Raw genomic sequence first — 19,329 nt, forward strand, 5'->3', positions numbered from 1 at the left:
TTGGAGATAATATTCAGGAAATAATAAACTTTCCTTTGTGTTTTTCCTGTTCTTCATGTAATATTTTGAATGTCTGCTAAATTCTTTCAAGAGATCTATCTATTAAGAGCTCGCTGGCCTAAGTAAGAAAAATAGGAGGAAGAGATTTGTTGTAGCAAGTTGGGTTTATAGTGGGACTTGACAGCAGAAGTTAAAACTGATGATCTTCCTTGTTTGTTTTGTTACAAATCCCTGTTGGACGCAATGGGTTTAGGATTTGGGATCTGTGAAAGATATTTTTAGGTACGCAGCACATGGTTTTTGAAAGAGTTCAGTCATGGATTTTTGTGGCAGGAGATTCAAGTCCCTCTGTAAAAGGCCCATGTGGCATTAGTAGGAAAATAACTGAGCTTAGGAAGGAGTAAGGCGTAATTTGAGGGTGTGTTCAGTTCCATATGCAGCTAATGTATTTCTGTATCTAATGCTTTTCAGATTGATTGGATCGTGTTAATTTTAACATAACTTGTATCTTGAGCAGTTTTGATGAGGTGCTTGACCTGAAAAGGATGTCAGCTGAGGTGCTGTACAGTGTCAGCTGTAAACAGAGGTGTTATGATCCTAGCAGAAGTACACAGTCATCCAAAATCAAAATGATTTGATTTCTTTGAAAGGGGTTCCAGGGCCTTCTGTTTATATGTGCAGTGTCTTAGGTCTCCTAACAGCAGTCAGAAAATTGTCATATTGGTAGCCTTACAAAGGGACTTAACTAGCTCCCTGAAAACTAAAACAACTATTTGGAAATCACTAGATTCTGTTCCTCCTCCATGCCCTTCAGAGCTGTCCATAGTAAGAGCAGTTTTTGCATGTCACGCATTCTGCCGTTCATTAGTAGCAGTAGATCCAAGGGAAACGTTGATGGAGACCCAGAAAACTGGCTGTGTTATGTCCTGATTTTCTAGCAATTTGTAAGATGGAATTAACTTACAGAATTCAGTGCAGTGTTTTCTGCCCTTCCAGGATGCTGTGAGTGTTGTTACTGCTGTGTAAAGTACTGGTCACAGCAACTCTGTGGCAGGCTATCAGAAGGAGAGCAAACTGAAGGTGGACCCATAGTGCTGAAACAGTAGAGACGTGCCAAAGTCCAATTGCCTGATTAATCCTTTTGTATAAATCCTTTTGCCTAGCCTTTCCTTTAGGTGGGAAAATGTTATAAGACTTGTAAAGGGCTAGGCTCCTGCAGTTTCTATTGACTTGAAGCATCAGTACCTTTTACATCAGGTTTAAGTCCAAACTGAAAAGCTTCTGTTCTGGGAGTCTGATCTGTGAAGCGTGATGCCTCCAGGTGAAGTCTTTTCCTCCTTGAACAGTGTAAGGCAGGAGGTACTGTGCTGGACTTATGAGGTGGGCCAGGAGGATTGTGTACTGTGGTTCCCCTCCATCACACAAAGTGGGGCCCATCAGTGATAATCAGACCTGCATGTTGTGCCCATCTGCCTGTGTCTCCCTATGCTACCCGATATAGATATGGCTTGAAGAAAGATGGCAGCAGAGAGAGGGGACAATGAGCTGCCACAATCCCTGCCATTAGGAGAGAGGACAAAAAGAAATCTGCTTCTTTTTGGCTGCAGGTTGGCTATATCTGTGTCTCATGGTCCATCTGCTGTCCTCTGTAGTCTAGTAGAGTAACGCTTTTGCCACTAGCTTGAATGTGCTTACTATGTTTGACACTGCTGTTGGTAATCTTTGCATTAGTCTCAGGAAATGTAATTATTTTTAGGGATGCTTTAAATATTTTATGATTGGGCAGTTTATGCACTTAAAATCAGCTTTGCCATGTAGTGTTGTCTCCCACTGGCCCACACGCTCTGTTTTTCTTTTAGGTCTGGGACTGCAGCTGTATAAGATCTCAACAGCTTTAAAACTTCCTAATGTTCAATTTGTTTCAATGCCATGCAGTTAAGAACTTATTCGGTCATAGCTGTCTGTTAGGATTTCTCTATTTTGTTGCTGGCTGAAGGACTGAGGACCACTTTGAGAAAGGAAGAGGTGAAATACCTTGACACAGATTGCTCCTTGGTCCTGCAGAGAGATCCCCTTCCCCGGGACACCTTTCTGGAACACTGCATTTTCTAGTGTGTGTTTCTCATTCCTCTTCTGTCATGTGATGCGTTCTCAATGAGCACCCATATGACATGATTTCTAAAGAGGTATTCATGAGCTAAATGTGAGTGCCAACCAATATGTTGGATGAGCTGCATTCCCAAGTTCTAGTTCAGAAAGTAGTTCAGTTCTTTAAAATGAACCCTGCTGATTCACATGACTAGCATATTGTCCTTCTGCCATGTTGCAACACAGGTCTTTTTGATGAGCTTTAGGATGTAAAGAGCAGTTGATTCAGGCTGATGTGAATGAGTACCTGTCTACCCTTGCTTTTCTCCTTGTCCTGGAGCCTTACACATCTTACTACTTGAACTATTTAACCTCCAAAAAGGAAGTAAAGAAAAATGACTGGTGGAACAAATATGCAATTTCTTGTAGGTTCTGAGATGAAAAATATCTGGATGGATGGAGGTGTAACCAAACTTGCTCTGCTTGACCCTGCTTTGCCCAGGGGCTGACAGTATTATCACCAGAGGTCCCCTCTAGCCTCAGCTCTTTTCTGATTCTGTCGGTGTAACTGCTGCCCCACTATTGTTCAATCTTCTGTCACCTTCATTGGTAAACGTTTTGTACCAACCCTTGCATGGTTCAGGGTAATTGTTGGTGTTTCACATTTGTGGTTGCTGTGGTTTTGTCTGTCTCTGTTTGGGAAGAGAGAGAATTGTTCTCTCCCACAGGATTTGCTGGAGGTCATCTGTTGTACTGACTTGAGTATTGATAGAGTTTATTACCTGGAAGGCAGTCTTCCTGTTTGCTCTTTGAGTCCTGTCCTTCAAGACAGTCTTGTGGTGGTGTTTGGATTCTGAAGCAAAACAGCGATCGTGTCATCGTTGGTGTAATACTTCTGTGCCTCAAGTGTCCTATATCACGTTTTAGTTTCTGCACTGAGACCTTGTTGGGGGAGCTTTATGGCTTTCTAGCAGGCAGATAACAAACATTACTCTGTATTATGGTGAGAGAGGAAAAAATGTGTTTGAAGATGCATAGTTGGTTTGAAAGGAGTTGGATCCTGCTGATGTCTTTAGAATTAGATGGCTGCATGGTACTTATTTAGCTGTTAGTGTAGCATAAATTGCTCCCTATGATTGGTACTGCAGAAAACTCCTTCATATGAAATTATCTATGAAGCCTTTGTGAAGTTAACCCTGAATATGACAGCTCTGGGGTTTGTGTACATGTGCCAACTGTAATTTCATTGTCAGGATGTGCTTCAGTTAGACAAGCTTGGCCATACACTGCATGCTGATGTTAGTTGCTGTCCTCAACAACTTGTGAGAATTGGAAGAAACTCATTAATACCTCATGCCAGAATTTCAGCAACTGAGTCTTCCAGTCTGAGGGGCTCACTGTTAATCCTTGTACCAAAAGAAGACAGTCATAAGCCTGCCAGCTGTGTGTTTTATAGCAGCTGAAGGAGTCTCACCTAGGTGGGTTGCTGGTATCGCCCAGGTGCTGTTGGCAGTGGGGCAGTCTTGGGGTATAGTTTTAACCTCATCTCTTCTGGCTCTGTCACTAATATTAATGTCCCAAAGAGTATTTCTGCAGGTCTAGGAGCAAACTATGAGAAGGCTTGGTTAGGGCCATGCTGAGTGTTGCTGAGGGGCTTGGTCACAGGTCTTGATCTGACCCTGCACATTCAAACAAGCAGCTGTTAAGAGGTGGTGGCACTCTCTCCTGGTACCTGGCTGCAGGAGCCTTTCCTCTCTTCTTTTTCTGGAGATTGTTTTTGAGACGATGATATTTCTGGTAGTGTTCTGCCTTCTGCTTCAGAAGATTACTGATTGAACTGGTGATCAGGGGAGGTATGCTTGGGTATCCTGGTTGTTAGTAACTTGCCTTAGGGAAGATGGAGCTGTAACACCGTCAGGAATTCATGGTTTGGAAGCAAGATATTGCTGTGAGGAGACTCTGCAGGTAAGTAATGTTCCTACTACAAGACGTACCCCAAGTCAAGGAAGCCTTAGGATAGCCTAGGGTATACTCCATATACAGTGCAACATAGGGAAATGTACTTGAGCTGGGAAGGGTTAATACATCCTTTTAAAGAACTGATGTACACTGATATGAACAGCTCCAAATCTTGGTAGTATTTTGTAACTTTTTGTTCATTGTTTTGCATGGTACTTTCAAAGCCATAATTTTGGACCTGAATGCCAATTTCCTATGTGTTTAACGAGCTTGCTGTATCATAAAGCTTTTAATCTATTTTTTAAAAAAGCTAAAAGCTTCTTAACTTATATTACAATTTCACCATCTTAAAAGTATTTTATAACTACTGCTGTCCTTTGATTTGTTTCCATTTTATTTCTATTATCTTGCAGCATCTTTTATCCAAATTCTTCTTTCTTATAAATCTTGTAAGTAGGAACCAGTAGCTTTTCCTTAATTGCGGTCATGCTTTTCTTTTTCCATAATCCCATATTTTATTTGTAAATTCATTCTCATTGTCTCTTGTAGCTTTTGCACTTTTACTTGAAAAAGACAAGTAATCTTTTTGTGTGTGTTTTTGAATGGGGAAGATTGTTGGCAAAAGCAAATTAATCTGCCTGAATCAGTCCCATCTTTTCTGTACTTTAGTCTGTGATCATGTCATGAGTTTCAGGACTTTGCACTAACCATGGTTTGTTTTTTGGTTTTTTTTTTACTTAAAGCTTATTTTACAGACCTAGTGTTTGATTTGTATGCATTGTGCATGTAGTGTTTTTTTCCAACTACAATATATTGCTGGATAGCTTATTTAGGACAAAAAATGGCTCATGGGAAGATGCATAAAGATTTGTGCTTATTTGTTACTTATGTCATGAAAATTTGCAAGGTAATAATAGGTTAAATGATGAATTTAAAGGCAAAAACCGAAGAGTAGGCACTTATCATAAGGACGTTTCCTTTAAAAAATAAAACAAACAAACCCGCATCTGTAAATTAACAAGTGTTCCAACTGTCAAAGTGTTAATGGGCCTCTGTTTGCAAGACTGATTGTGAACCTCATTTTCCCCAGTGTCCCAGGCTTGAGATAGAGGAGGTTCTCTGGTACTGATAGAACTACATTGGTGTGATTCATTTAGAAGCACACTTTATCTGTTGTGCTTTGTAGCTTATAAAAGTTTTGAAAATCAGTATAGTCTTAGCTAAAAAATAAAAAGGAAAGTGCTCTTTATGCTGTTAGTAATCCAAGGGTGAACTTGTCAAAGGAAAAAGAAAAACGAAGGAGCGGGGAAAAAAAATCACATTGAGAGCAATATTTTATTTTATTTTTTTTTTGGATTGCCCTCCTGGAAGAAAGGATGAAGCCAGCAAAGCAAGTAGCCTCCTGCATTGTATGCATGTGATACTGATAGTGTGAAAGGGGGACCAGAAATCTCTGTAGAAAGACGTGAAGTTAACTGGCTTGGGCTGGTAGAACCCTCCTGCGGGGAGCAGGCAGCACAAAGCTTGACAGAGCCACATCCCATATAGGTAACAGTGGGCTCAGAGACTTCTGTGGAGCGTATTGTGGGACAGGGAGTAGGAGAGGGCCAGCCTCTCTGGTAGCTGTGGTCTGGAGGCTGTCTAACCTCAGGTTGATTTGGCAATTGCAGTGGTCATGTGAGGAGAGGGGGACGAAGTCAGGAGAGCAGGTTTCAGCAAACTTCTTTTTCTGATATGCATTTTTAGAATTTTTTTAATAAGTACGTTTATACAACAAAATTGGATCAAAACAGGTTGGTGTTCAGCACAGCATGAGAGATTAGCTGAAAATTAAGCACTTGCTTGGAGGTCACAGTAATGACACTGTCTAAATGTTTATTGGTATTTAAGGTGGTAAGGCAAGTTGGTACTTCATTTTTCTGGAGATGAGAACTAGGTGAGAGAAGATCCTTGTCCTCCAGAGAGGGTAGGAAGCTAATACTGGATGTAAGTGTACTCTTCCCAGCAGAAAGTTGAGACAGGCTGTAGAATGTGAAGGTCAGTTGTTGTCATCTGTATAAAGAAAAAGTTACACCCAAAAATACTTTCTAAACAAGAGACACTGGCTCAAATATAGTCAACTAACAGCTTCATGATAACTACTAAATTTGACGTGATCTTTGTGTCCAGGATCCCATGAGCCTATTATATATGTTAACACACACAGTGAAATGCTATTTTTTCTCTTCCCAGCTATAGCAACTCAAGCTAGTGTGGAATTTCGCCGGAAAGGATCACAAATGTCCACAGACACAATGGCTTCCAACCCCATGTTTGATGCGAGTGAATTCCCAGACAACTATGAAGCGGGAAGGGCAGAGGCGTGTGGGACACTGTGTAGGATATTTTGTAGCAAGAAGACTGGGGAGGAAATATTACCAGCTTACCTATCCCGGTACTAACCTATCTTCCGGTTGCTTTATTGCTATAACTTTATGGTGCAAATTAATTCAGGGCAAATGGCATTCAGTTACTGTCTGAATCCGGTGTTGCCAATTCAAAAGAACCTGGTTAGCCTTCAGATGCTGTAGGTGGGGATTCCTGGCTAAACAGAATAGTGACTTCCTTTAGTCTTCTCATGGTGTTGGTTTTTGTTGAGTTTTCTTCCAGTCTCAGTTGAAGGGAAGTCCCTCACACAACATAAGTGTTCTCCAACAAGGAACTGCAAAAGAAACTAAGTGCTTTAGGATGATGGCCAGCTAGGTTCCTGCCTCCCAGCTTTTTCATTTGAGCTGGTTATGTTGCTGACCAGCATGTCCTGTCTATCCTGTCCCCCCTGAAAGATTTTGCAGTATTTTTCTTCTGTTGAGGAATTAAAATCAAGGTCTTACTCCCAGCCTTACATGGGAAGGGAGTAGTGGGAGAGTATGTGATCCAAGCGGTGTTACTAACTGTCTGGGCTGTATTTGCACAGCTTCCAGTCCATGTGTTGCAACAAGTCAGTGGTTTCAATAAAACTGTGCTGCACTGGCTTTCTACATGAAATACATGTGATTTGTGAGGGGGTTTTTGTTAAGCTGGTTAGGTGCATTTGCCTGTGCTTAAGTAACTTGGGGGGGGGGTGCTCATATAAAGATTTCCTTGCACTGGTTTTGAAGCTTAGTCTGTGGCTGCAGATTCTTGTTCATGTGGAATGCTGATGCTTTTTATGTGGAAATAATTTCATCTTATCTTTCTTTGTCAGATTTTACATGCTTTTAATTCAGGGTTTGCAGATAGCAGATTTCGTTTGCCACCCTGTTCTTGCCAGTGTTATTCTAAACTCTCCTCCTTTGTTCTGCTGTGACCTGAAAGGGATTGATGTCGTGGTTCCTTATTTCATTTCAGCTCTTGAAACTATTTTACCTGACAGGTAAATTGCTATTTCCATATAAACATAATCATAAATGTGGGGAGGTGTTTGTCATCAGTGGTTTCTGTCATTCCTGAGTAGTTTTCACTGAAGGAATTCTGTAATGTGGGCCCCATGGTGTGTATGTATTTGACAGTAATAATTGTGGCACTTCATAAGCTCTAACTTTCAGGTTTTAGTGCAATTTTCTTTAAAGTAAAAATAGTGCTTATTTTAAATTAAATGTGTGTTGTGTTATCTACATATTCATTGACAGAAAGCAATTTCTGTAAGAAAAGGTAAACGAGTGGTTTAGCTCAAATATATTGAAAGCTTACTGATTTTTAAGTACAATTTCATAAGATATTAATTAGTGGCTGTTGTTGCAGTGAATTCATTAAGAGAGTGATCTTACATATCATTAAATAGAAAAATTGATAATTTAGACTGGTGAAATTGGAGTAGGTTCTTAAACAAGATGTAACCTTACTTATCAAAGCCTTACAGATTTCTGGATGTTTTGCTAAGTAATGCGCCTGATGCTACTCTGTGCATACCTTCTACAACATATCTTTTATGCTGTGGTACTCCATTTCATTTTGAAGTTATGCATAGCACTTATCTTCTGGGCTTAAATCTGAGGCACTGCTGCTTTTGGGTAGAAGAATTTGCTGGTAGCTACTGAAAAAAGTTGATCTGTTCACTAAGCAGCTTGTGTTTTATGCAATATGCACATGAGCATATTCTGCGGATCTCTTGATAATCCTGGGTGGGTTTGAGTTGTAATAAGCCAGTAGAGGCTTATGATCAAAACTTCTGTCTTTGAAGATGCAATATATGAATAATACTTTCATCAGCCCGTTGCTTTTATATGGGGATACAAAATCCTTAGCAAGTGATGGTTCTGGCATGAATTCGTTGTGTTATTGCTGCTGTTTAAAAGAAAGAAAAAAAAAGAAGAATTCTGAGTCTAGAAAGAAACAGCTGTGTTGTGTGCTGCAAATTATTTAAGAACACTGGGTGGTTGTATATTTAATTGTAACTTAATTTGGCTTCAAATTCCTGTGAAAAGTTGATTAACTGCATGATGCTTTAATTTGCAGAGAACTCTCAAAGTTTAAAATCTATGTAAACCCCACAGAGCTAAGAAGAGCTTCGATTAATATCTTGCTGTCTCTGTTGCCTTTGCCTCATCATTTTGGAACCATAAAGTCTGAGGTAGTAATCTTACCATTTTGCTTTACAATTCCGTTTTTGTTTTCCTGGTTGTTTTGGAATGGGATTTGAATGACTTGTGGGTTGTATTTGGTGTTTTGTTTAGCACTGAAACTCTTACAGTAAGTCTGTGTTAGTAAGACTATATTACAAATTGTCAGTAGCAATGTGTGCTGTGGATATTGATTTTTGAAACCAGTACCATGCTGGCATGATCTCTAATTGATAACAAAATAAATGTATTTTTCCTTCAGGTTGTCCTGGAAGGGAAATTCAGCAATGATGACAGCTCAACGTATGATAAGCCAGTAACCTTCCTTTCCTTGAAGTTGAGGCTTGTGAATATACTTATAGGAGCTTTGCAAACGGAAACAGATCCCAACAACACTCAAATGATACTAGGTTATTTCAACTTTTTTATTTACTAACTGTGTTATAGAGGTGTCTGTCTTAATCTGTCCTGGAATAATATGGGTTATTAGTTATGTGTTGCTTTGCAAGGAAAAAGATGAAGTTTCTGACAGGTTGTCATCTGTATAATCTCCCTCATAATACAAAAACATCTTGAAAAGCTTCATATTTTTGTTCAAGTAATCTTTACAGATGTGGAATAGTACTTGAAAAATAGAGGTGGGAGTAAAGCACATTCTAGCAGGAAGTCAGTCATAACTAGGAATGGAAATAGAAGAAGATACTGATTTAATGTTGGGAAGGATTCTTGACTTAATGGTTTACAGGGAACATTTTAATTTTTTGCATGATTAAGCCTAGAAACAAATGGAAATACTGGGTGACAGGTTGTCCAGCACTGACAAAATACAGATGCATTTATTTAGCACTGTGTAAATCCTCATATGAAAGCTTTGGAATAGTCTGGAGATGCATTGTAGTTTGGCAACAAACTATTCTTTTGAGGCAAGGAGTGTATTAACATTATTCTGAATACTCAAGAGTTAGTCAAAGCTAAAAACTTGAATAGTGCACAGTCTGTCAAGTTAATAATTTTTCAGACAAGTAAAAATATACTTGCCTTTTATATACTACCCTCCCCCTTATTTGTTTTTCTTTAGATGTGCCTTTTTCCATGTTATGATGTTCTTGTCCTTCCGTAATTACAATACCACTTTCCTTTTGTATGTTTGAAAAAGAAACAGACTTGCACTGCGGTGGGTGGTGTCTGCCTTGTTTTCGGTGACAGGGAGCCTACCTGATTAAGAGAGGGTGGCAAGAAAATAGCATGAGCAATGAAGCGAAGGGAAACAAATTCAGTCTGCAAAGACTGCTGGAAAGTTTCCTTGCAGTGATTGAAGCACTAACCCTACTACTAACTAATACTAGCAGAAGATTAGAGGAAAATAATTTGAAATAATGGTATGCAACCAATATTGGTGAAAGGATGAGGATATTTATAGTTTAAAAGTGATCCTCTAAGCAAGACCCACAGACCGTTGGTGCATGGGCATTGCATCACCTCCAGAACTGTGGGCTTGGCACCCTGTTAAATGCTAACCATGCATTCCTGTACCTCTCTGCTGTGAGTTGGTGTTTGCATCCAGCTGGGTAGATGCTCTGCTTTGAGTGGGTATTTTACTGTTACTGTTTCCATGATAGTCCATACCAGTTCATCTGCCCTGTATTCCTGTTGTTAAGCCCGTTTCTGTATATGAAGTTATTTCCTGCTGGCTTTCATTGGAGAGGACTCAGGAATTTCGAGTTCAGCAAGAGATTCTCACATGTGCCACCAGCTTCTCAACAAAATCAGTTTGTTTTGAGCTGCTTACTAAAAGTTTGACAGTGAGCAAATGTCTTTGTAAAAATAAAACTCCTTGTGTTAGTGGTTTGGAGGTTTGTTTCACTGCTCACTAATCAGTATGAGAACAAGTGTCATCCCTTGTGCTGATGTTTTAAGGGTTGCTGAATGGACCAGGCATTATTCACTTTATCTTCCAGCAGTTTGCTGTATATACTAGTAGTTCGTTAAGATTTGAAAACATGTTCTTGTTTGCCAGTCACCAGCTGTCTTTTGGCTCCTAATGGCCAAACTGGGGAAGGGAGCCTCTATATGCCAGGCAAGAATTTAGCCAAGGCCTGGGGCTGTATAACCCTTGGGGGGGCTGTGGAGTATACAGCTCATTTTAGCACTCTGTTACCGAACAAATACTGTTACTTTGTTCACAGAATCCTTAAATGTAACCTGAGTTTTTAAATGAGCACAATATGATGAGAGGCAAGGAATGATTCCAGCCCTTCTATAAAAGCAAAATCCTTCTGAACTGAGGAATTTGAAAAACCCATGTTCAAAGCATTTTTAAAATAGCTGAAAGCACACTCTATCTCAGCTCGCATCTGCTTCAAATGGCTAAAATGGCTAAGCCTGAAGCAAATCCTGTGCTTTATGAAACTCTAAGAGTTTTTATAAAACAGGATGGCAATCCTGTATGTTAGACCTTCAGTGCTTCTTTGTAAATTTTAGCACTGAATATTCTACTGCAGCCTTTAGTTACCTTCTTATATCTGATTCTTCAGGTGCAATGTTAAATATTGTTCAAGATTCAGCACTGTTAGAAGCCATTGGCTGTCAAATGGAAACGGTGAGTATTTTTTGTTTGTGAAGTTACCACTTCAGAAAGAATGCATTACTCACCTTATCTGCTATTGTAAGATGCTCAGTTAGTATCCTGAGGTTTTTTTTTGGTCCGCCCCCCCCCCCCCCCCCATTCTATCTGAGGGCATCCTCTGCTATAGGGAACTCTACTCAGAAAAATCTTCTCATTGCTCGTAATTGACTTTCAATTTGCAGAATGGTGGTGAAAATAACCTCTTCAAAAGCCACAGTCGTACTAACAGTGGCATTAGCACTGCAAGTGGAGGCAGTACGGAGCCCACAACACCAGATAGTGAGAGACCGGCACAAGCCCTTCTGAGGGATTATGGTAAGGACAGCTCTTTTGAAAAAACTCTGTCATTATATGCCAGGTGATGTTTTGGGGTTTTTTTTCTGTTCCTTGTTCTGGCTAATACACTAATTTGCTTGGGTGTTTTGATCCCACGGTGGATAGCCCCTTTGTTTATTGCCAGTTTGTGCTCATATGTGCCCTTCTGGTGGTGGTGGTTCAATCCTACTAAAGGACTCTGTTAACATTTTAAAAATAAGGATGTAAAAGCTTATGAAAAAGATGTTTGCAAACCACTTTAACATATATTTTCGAGACACTTAGTTTTCATGAATAATGGGATAAATGTACACCAAGTGTAAATTGCTTCCTTCATTTTGGTAGCAATCCAAATGCTTACCTGACTTTTGCAGCACCTTTTCTTAAACTATTTAAAGAGCATTTGAGGGACTTCTGGTTTTGTACAGCAAATAAGCAGAATGCTTGTGATGTGTCATTTGTTATAACGAGAATTTAGTAATTAACTTCAGTCTTGTGCTGTGTATTTTTGAATCTTTGTAATAAGATCTGTGTTCTTCTAAATTGGTGAGTGGTAAGTTGGCCAAATGTTGAGATCCTGGAATTTCATTTGCTGCTTTGGTCTTCATCTGTTCAACTGATGTTGACCAAGTAAATGTGAGATCACCTTTATTGTATCGTAGCTTAGGCTGACAACTCTGTTCTCACCAATCAAAACTGTGGGGTTTTTTCCTCTAGTCCTATAACTAAGAGAAGCAAGATCAGCAGGAAAGACTTTAGTATATTCTAAGGATTCATAGAAACATGTTGGTGCTTTCCCTGCAGGGTTTGTTTGTTTGAAATTATTAAAATGCTAGTTTTCAGCACACCATTTGAATTGTCTAATTTGTATGGTTTTTCATTGACAAGTGCTTGTAAAAATATCCATTTGTAAGGTTAAAAAAAAAAATCTTTTGACTAATTGACTTCCTGAGTCTTTAAACCATGACATAACTTGAAAGATATTTTTGTAATATAGTGATTTTATTGCATTTTTAAATTTCCTGTGCACACAAGGTAAGGTTTCTTATGAAACTTCTGAAAAGAATTTCTGTGTTTCTACTGGATGCTTCAAACAAAGAGAAAATTGAAAATGAGATGGTCTATTTTTACTGTTTAACTGTAGCAGACACTTGAATCTGCTGCTAGTGTAATGTACTTACATCGTATTTAACACTGAAGAGCTAAATTTTGGGAAGGATATATCTTAGCTGTCACAGTTCTCATGTCTTTTTGTACCTAGTCAATAGCAGGTTTTGCTTCTGAAATTAATTTGCCTACTTTAGTTTTAACAAGTATGTATAGTATTTGTGTTCCTAGTATTCTGAAATGAGAACTGATACTAAAAACATTTTCTATTTTTAATTTTGAGCTAGAGGTTCAGGAAAATTAAAGGTCTAGGAATAATTGCATCTTTTTTTTCTCCAGGACTGATTCTTTAATTATCTATATTTATCTGACTAGTACAACTTTTGATAAACACTAGGTACAGACAGAATGGGTAACTTCTGGCATAGATACCTGCAGTTACATATTCTCTATTAATTTGTTGCTGGTGCCTAAATATACAATTACTAATGTTTAATATACATTACCAACCCCTACATTTTTCTGAGGCTACAAGGCATCACAGCAATTTAGGCACAATAGCAGACAACAGCAAAACCTGAGGCTAGCTGTTCTGCTACTGAAATGCAAGCAGAGTGCTGAGATTATCCACCGTGTCTTTCTAAAAAGCTAAACATTGAGATAAGCTAGTCTGGATGTATTTGTATAATGTCTGATGGTGTATATAATGGAGTTAGCCTGTGCAAAAGAGAGTAACATATTTTCTAGATTCTGGGTTGTGTATAGTTTTCTGTGTGTTGTGGCTGCTTTGGCTTGTGCCTGTGCTTTGCTTATTGTCACTAATGCTTAGTTATTTTCCCTCCCTGTGGTATGTGGTATTGGGGTTATATCCTAGCTCTTAATACAGATACAGCTGCTGGACTTCTGATACGCAGTATTCACCTGGTAACTCAAAGACTCAACTCACAGTGGAGGCAGGACATGAGTATCTCTCTGGCTGCACTGGAGCTTCTGTCTGGACTGGCAAAGGTGAGAGGTGAAGTTTTGTGTGCTCTGGTCTGTTCTCAAAGGGTGATTATAGTCCTGTTTAGGTGAAAATCATGCCACCCAACAGATTCTGAGTTTATCAGCAAACGTTTTGTTTGTACATGAGAGAAAACAGTACTCCTTTTGCACTTCATCTTCTAATGTAAATGCTCTGTGGCTCAAATGATGTGTGCCCATTAAATGCCTGTTGGCTGAAAGTGAAGCTCAGGGTGGCTTCTTCAGATACATATGGCTTTACTGTACGGTTCTGGCTGGTTTTGTTGAGCCAGCTGAATGGCTCCTAACCTTTCTCATGGATTCCTATGAGTGTCTGGTTTTGGTTTTTGTTTTGGTTTGTTTTGCTTGGGTTTTTTGCACTACAGGGTTTGCACTTGCCATATTAGGTTGCATAGTTAAGGAAAAACTTGCCCCTAAGCTTCCAATGGCAGTGTAGAGGCTTGGGCCATTAGTTTCCAACCCTGCTGCGAACCATTTGGCATAGCTTTGGTTGGCTGGGTGGCTGGTCTGTCTGTTCACTGTGTAACCGGACTTAGAAACAAGATTTTTTGTTGCTGTTAGTTGGCAGATTGCAAATATGCCAGAGTATTAAACAACTTAATTGCCCTTTTTTATAAGTGTTGTACCTGCTTTTCCCCTTCTGTCTTGCCTTGGAAGTAGTTTTCTGAGCTTAGAAGATGATAGTGTATTTCTAATATGAGGGTGTCACCTTTGTCAGAGCTTTATCTGTACATAGTTCCTTGACTCAGCAGCAAATAACTGAACTAAAGCTACAGGGGCTGGTGTGTGTGTGCGCATTTTTGTTGAGAAGTAAAATATCTTTTTCTGCTTGAGGGCTCTTGTCCCTAAGCTGGACTTCATGGTATTTGTTTAGCCGAAGTCCTGTGTATTTCTGGCAACCACGATGACCTGGTGTGACAGTTCAGCATTTCCTGTCATATTCCCCTGAGAACTCAACAGATCTCTTTGAAATACGCATGTCTCAGGCTTTTTTAAGGTGTGGAGTCACCACTGAGCCACGTTGGACTCGCTGCTTATTTTACTGCTGCAGCAGCATGAGCTGAAGGATGCATTTGAAAGTGTTCTGCAATGAATTGATGTATGGTTATTGGGTCTTAAAGAGCATCATACAGAACTAGAGATCCTGCAGCTTGTGTGGTTAAGACTGTTTTGTTGGTGGGTGGGTTGTGGGGTTTTTTTTTGTTTTCTTTTTCTTGGCTTGCAGGGATTTTCTTTTATATAATTTATCTTTTCAAATGCCTACCCAGGTTAATATTAAATATTGTAGTCTTTGTAGAAGTAATTCTTCCTCTGGGACATCTTGGATATCTTTCCCCTTTGTAACAAAGTGGGTAGAAAAAGATAATCTCTTACTGCAGAACTGCAGAGTGGAGAACTGGTTCTGCTTGTGCCTTTGGAGGTGACAGTTCCCAAAGCCCTTCTCAGGCTGGGGGCTCTTCTGTCTTGTGTCTGTTCAGCACCAGGTTATGAGTGGGACTTAGTAAAATCAAAAATCCTGTTTCCTGCAAGAGTGCTGGCTCACCAACCTGTTTTTCATAAGCCTGTCTTGAGGGGATCTTATGCTTGTGAAGGAAAGGCTGCCTTCATCCTGGGGCTGTGAATTTTCACCCCCACTTTGTAGAATACAACTGCCTGGCTCTGGTGTTGTCACCAGCAAGGCCATCTGCTTTCCTGCTTGGGTAAGGGTGTACCTGAACCAATAAAGCTTTATATGGCATGGTAAAATGCTACAGAGTAGAAAAATCCAGACTGTTCCTGTGCCATATCACAAGCTTGGAAGTAAAGAGAAAATCAGTTATTTAGTTTTGTAACGGAAATCCTCATGCCTCAGTGTACCAGGCTCTTCACTAACCCTCTAGTCTGGAGCCTTCCTCTCTGAAGCCCTGAGGTGGGAGAGAAGCTGAGGAGGTGTTATTGCAGTGAATTTGAGGGAGGGATTATGGGGTTCTTTGCCAATCAGCTTGTCTGAGGATGGGTTTTCTGTTGACAAAACATGTTAACAGAGTATGTCTAGTGGAAAGTTATGTGAGCAGAATAAAGCCTCATGGAAGGGACACTTGGCAGTAAGTGAATTCTCAGAGGTACAGAATAGGTTCCTATAGCTGAAGGAGAGGTATTTGCAGAAAAGAAGTTTTAAATACTAATTTATTCAGTTTGCAGTTAGTTTCTTATCAAGCTGTCTTGGAAACCAAGCCATGCAATGCAGTGGCACCTCCACACAGCTTTTCTTTCCTTTAAGTTTCAATATTCATCACTGTTAAATACTTTCACCTGCAGCTTTTAAACTGTAATCATAAAAGAGCTCAAATCTTTGTTCCTGTTTCTTAAAACTGCAATTAAAAATGCTTTTTAAAATTGTCTCCTACAAAGATTTTTGTGGAGGAATTCTCATCCTCTCCTGCTTGCTTTACACAGGTGAAAGTGGTGGTTGATTCCTCTGATCGGAAGAGAGCTATCGGTTCAGTGTGCAGCTACATAGTGTACCAGTGCAGCCGCCCAGCCCCACTCCACTCCCGTGACCTTCACTCCATGATAGTGGCAGCTTTCCAGTGCCTCTGTGTTTGGCTCACTGAGCACCCTGACATGCTGGATGAGAAGGTAAGTGACTCTGGTGTACACGTTTTGAGCACTCTGAATTGTAATGCCTTTCATGCCTGACCTGCCTGTTCTTGATACTTTAAAATAAGGTGGTTGTCTTAGTTTTCAAAAATACAGTAGGAATTTCAAAATTTGTTTCTCTGCAAAATAGTTTTGAATTTTGATTGTTGCTCTTTATTCACCAAGAATGTTTTTGGCTTTTAAATTACATTTCATATTCCTAAGAATGTCTTGATATTCTTTCTTTCTGAAACTAGGAAGAAGAGAGAAAAAAAGAAAATCTGAAAAAACAGAAACTGGAAAGTTGGGAATTAATAGTATATATAGCATAGCTACCTGCTGCAGATAAACTTCACTAAAATCCATGTTTCTTCTCATTTCTCAACTCTTACCTGAGTAAACCATCTTTTAGACTTAATGGAATTCCTTTGATGTTAATATTTTGATAGTCATAGTTTGTTTCACTAAGAAACCAGTTTTCTAGAAACTGAGCAAGGCATAGCTCAATCCAAAATGAAATTTGCTCGGGAAGCTTGGAAGGAGCAGGAAATGAGATGCCTATTTCCAACAGACTTCTGTCCTACTGTTTAAAAAACAAATTAAAAAAGAGTGCATATTTTCATTGTTGATCTACTTGCAGAGACAGCTGGGTCATCTTTCTGTATTTTTTACAGAATAGCTAGTAATTTGTATTATATAATATTTTAATATAGTTTTATATCTAACATTTTATATATTGTTCTGTGTTGTTTCTATATTCTACAGCATATAAAAATGTGTATTTTTAAAAATGAAAGTGGAAAGCCCACCAGCAGGACTTTAAATTCAGATGCTTTCTACCTATGCTTTGGGATACTGGCATGGCAGTGGGTGACTAGGATGGGATGGCTTCCTTGGATGTGGCACAGCATGGGTTTATTCAGTTTCATAATGCTTTATTTCCTTTCATTAAGTGGGTTTTTTAAAATTTTTTAATTATCACTAGATATCGATATAGTGTTACCTACTGTGTGTAGTATGTACTGGACTCTTAATAGCTCATTCCTATGTCATGATAATCAGATGGGAACCTTTCATTGCAATGAATATAAGGCAGGCATACATATATATTATGTATATATACACAGGCCAAGGTGTAGAACTCTGACTGGCCTCTGGTGGTAAAAACCACTTCCTTGTGTTCAGCTTTTAGCTAGTTATTTCTTCATTACAATGCTTCCCTTGTTATTCTGTAGCTCAAGCCATGAGATTCGAACCTTTCTGCTAGCAATCCAGGTATTTTCAGCAAATGATTTTGTAATGAGCAACACTTGTGGGTCATACCTGCGGTTTTATAGAGCATTGGCCTATCTTGTAGTAGATTCATTGGAGTTTTACTGTGTACTTTTAGAATATTGTTATTTTTCTCTTGATGAATTAGATACCCTGATACATTTTACTTATAAAAGCTGTTGGCACTTGAAACATTTGGAAAAAATTCCTTGCAATTTTCCAGATGAGTACATTCTTAATGCGCTTAAACTTAATTAAAAGTTCTGCAGAGAGTCTCAAAATGCATTTACTATCTCTTTAAATATGCTTACATTTTTCAATTGCATTCTTAGTAGTCATCTTGGCAATTTTGTACATATGTGGTGGAATATATTGTGTGTACATATTCATTCAGAGCACTTTCCACCATCAGAATACAAACATAAGTAGACATCTATAGATTAATACCATTCCTGTAGCAAATGTGATCTTATTCCAACACTGTCTGTTAGAATAATCTTCTGCCTTTATTTCTGAGCTCGGATTACCAGCAAGTACTTTATTTTAACCAATTGTATGTCACTGTTTCACTGAGGTGTTAGAGACATTGATTGGAGTGCTTCTGCTTTAAGGTAGTTCCTCTTGTGTTTTAGGATTGTTTAAAAGAGGTACTGGAGATTGTGGAGCTGGGCATTTCGGGAAGTAAATCCAAAAACAGTGAGCAAGAGGTCAAGTACAAAGGAGATAAGGAGCCAAACCCTGCATCCATGAGAGTGAAGGATGCTGCTGAAGCTACACTAACGTGGTATGTGATTTGTCAGAGCGTGTTTACTGTTTAGGGTTGCCTTGTGTGAGAGTGTTTTAATTAGGAGTTCCCAGCTGGTGAGATCTCTGTGATGTAGCAAGAGCATTTGAAGTCAGCCAGAAGCTCCCTCTGGTTTGCCCTTTGAGCAGGATTGTTGAGTGCTCTGCCTTAGTTGTCGTCCCCTTCCCATGACAGGTGTTCAACAGGAAAAAAAATCTCTGTGATTGCTGTCTTCCCATCGTGCCTCTTCTCTTCCTTGGAGAGCAAAACCCAGGCTTTCCTGCAGCTCCTGGTGTTCTGTTGTCAGCCAATCCTCTCTGCAGATGGCAGTTCCCTCCAGCTCCCACTTGACCTAGTGATCCTGTTTTTCCATTCCCCCTTCTCCTTATCCTCAGCCTGACAAGACGTGCTGTCCCTGCACTGGTTGAGAAACTGATAGACACTGTCCCATATGTAACACAGCAGGGAATGGCATGTGCAGCAGATATAAGCTGGTGCAGGACGGGATGTCAGTCTGCCCACAGCATTGGGTTTGCTTAATACATTTGAGAAGTTCTGCTGGAAATGCAGTAACAGTTAATATGTAGGTAGGGGTGGGGAAGCACAGGGAGGAAAACAGATTTGCTCCAGAGAAGTTGAAAAGGAGTGTTTTAATGGACAAACAGCATGATGGTAGACAGGCCAGATAGAGTAGGATAAATATGTTTTGCAAAATGTAATAGCTGCTTTCTTTTTTGCTCTGCTTTGCAATAAAATTGTTATAAAACTTTACTGTTAGTAAAAGCAACTGTGTGATTTCCAAGATAAAAATAATTACTCATTGAAACTTGCGGACAAACGTTTATTGTTGCCTGGAAGTGCCTTTTTTCATTTAGAGAGATGAAATGTTGCAGCACTGTCCAAGCTAGCTGGCTGCAACAAGGTCTTTTACCATCACATACCATCATACTTTTCACACC

General features: G+C 39.4%; 1 protein-coding gene across 3 annotated transcripts in view; it reads left to right on the forward strand.

Annotated features, from left to right (window-relative positions):
* The window catches only part of RALGAPB (Ral GTPase activating protein non-catalytic subunit beta), a 65,489-nt gene that overhangs the window by 23,263 nt on the left and 22,897 nt on the right, over positions 1-19,329 (forward strand). For 2 of the 3 annotated variants that reach the window (XM_055721918.1, XM_055721920.1), the window contains 9 exons: positions 6,280-6,481; positions 7,271-7,438; positions 8,521-8,635; positions 8,887-9,034; positions 11,159-11,223; positions 11,433-11,565; positions 13,547-13,680; positions 16,132-16,314; positions 18,219-18,370. In XM_055721918.1, coding sequence (XP_055577893.1) covers positions 6,280-6,481; positions 7,271-7,438; positions 8,521-8,635; positions 8,887-9,034; positions 11,159-11,223; positions 11,433-11,565; positions 13,547-13,680; positions 16,132-16,314; positions 18,219-18,370 — 1,300 coding nt within the window. The remainder of the gene's footprint in view (positions 1-6,279; positions 6,482-7,270; positions 7,439-8,520; positions 8,636-8,886; positions 9,035-11,158; positions 11,224-11,432; positions 11,566-13,546; positions 13,681-16,131; positions 16,315-18,218; positions 18,371-19,329) is intronic. The other variant, XM_055721919.1, reaches the window with a different exon arrangement.

The sequence above is a fragment of the Falco cherrug genome, chromosome 10, assembly GCF_023634085.1.
Source record: "Falco cherrug isolate bFalChe1 chromosome 10, bFalChe1.pri, whole genome shotgun sequence".
Lineage (NCBI taxonomy): Eukaryota > Metazoa > Chordata > Aves > Falconiformes > Falconidae > Falco > Falco cherrug.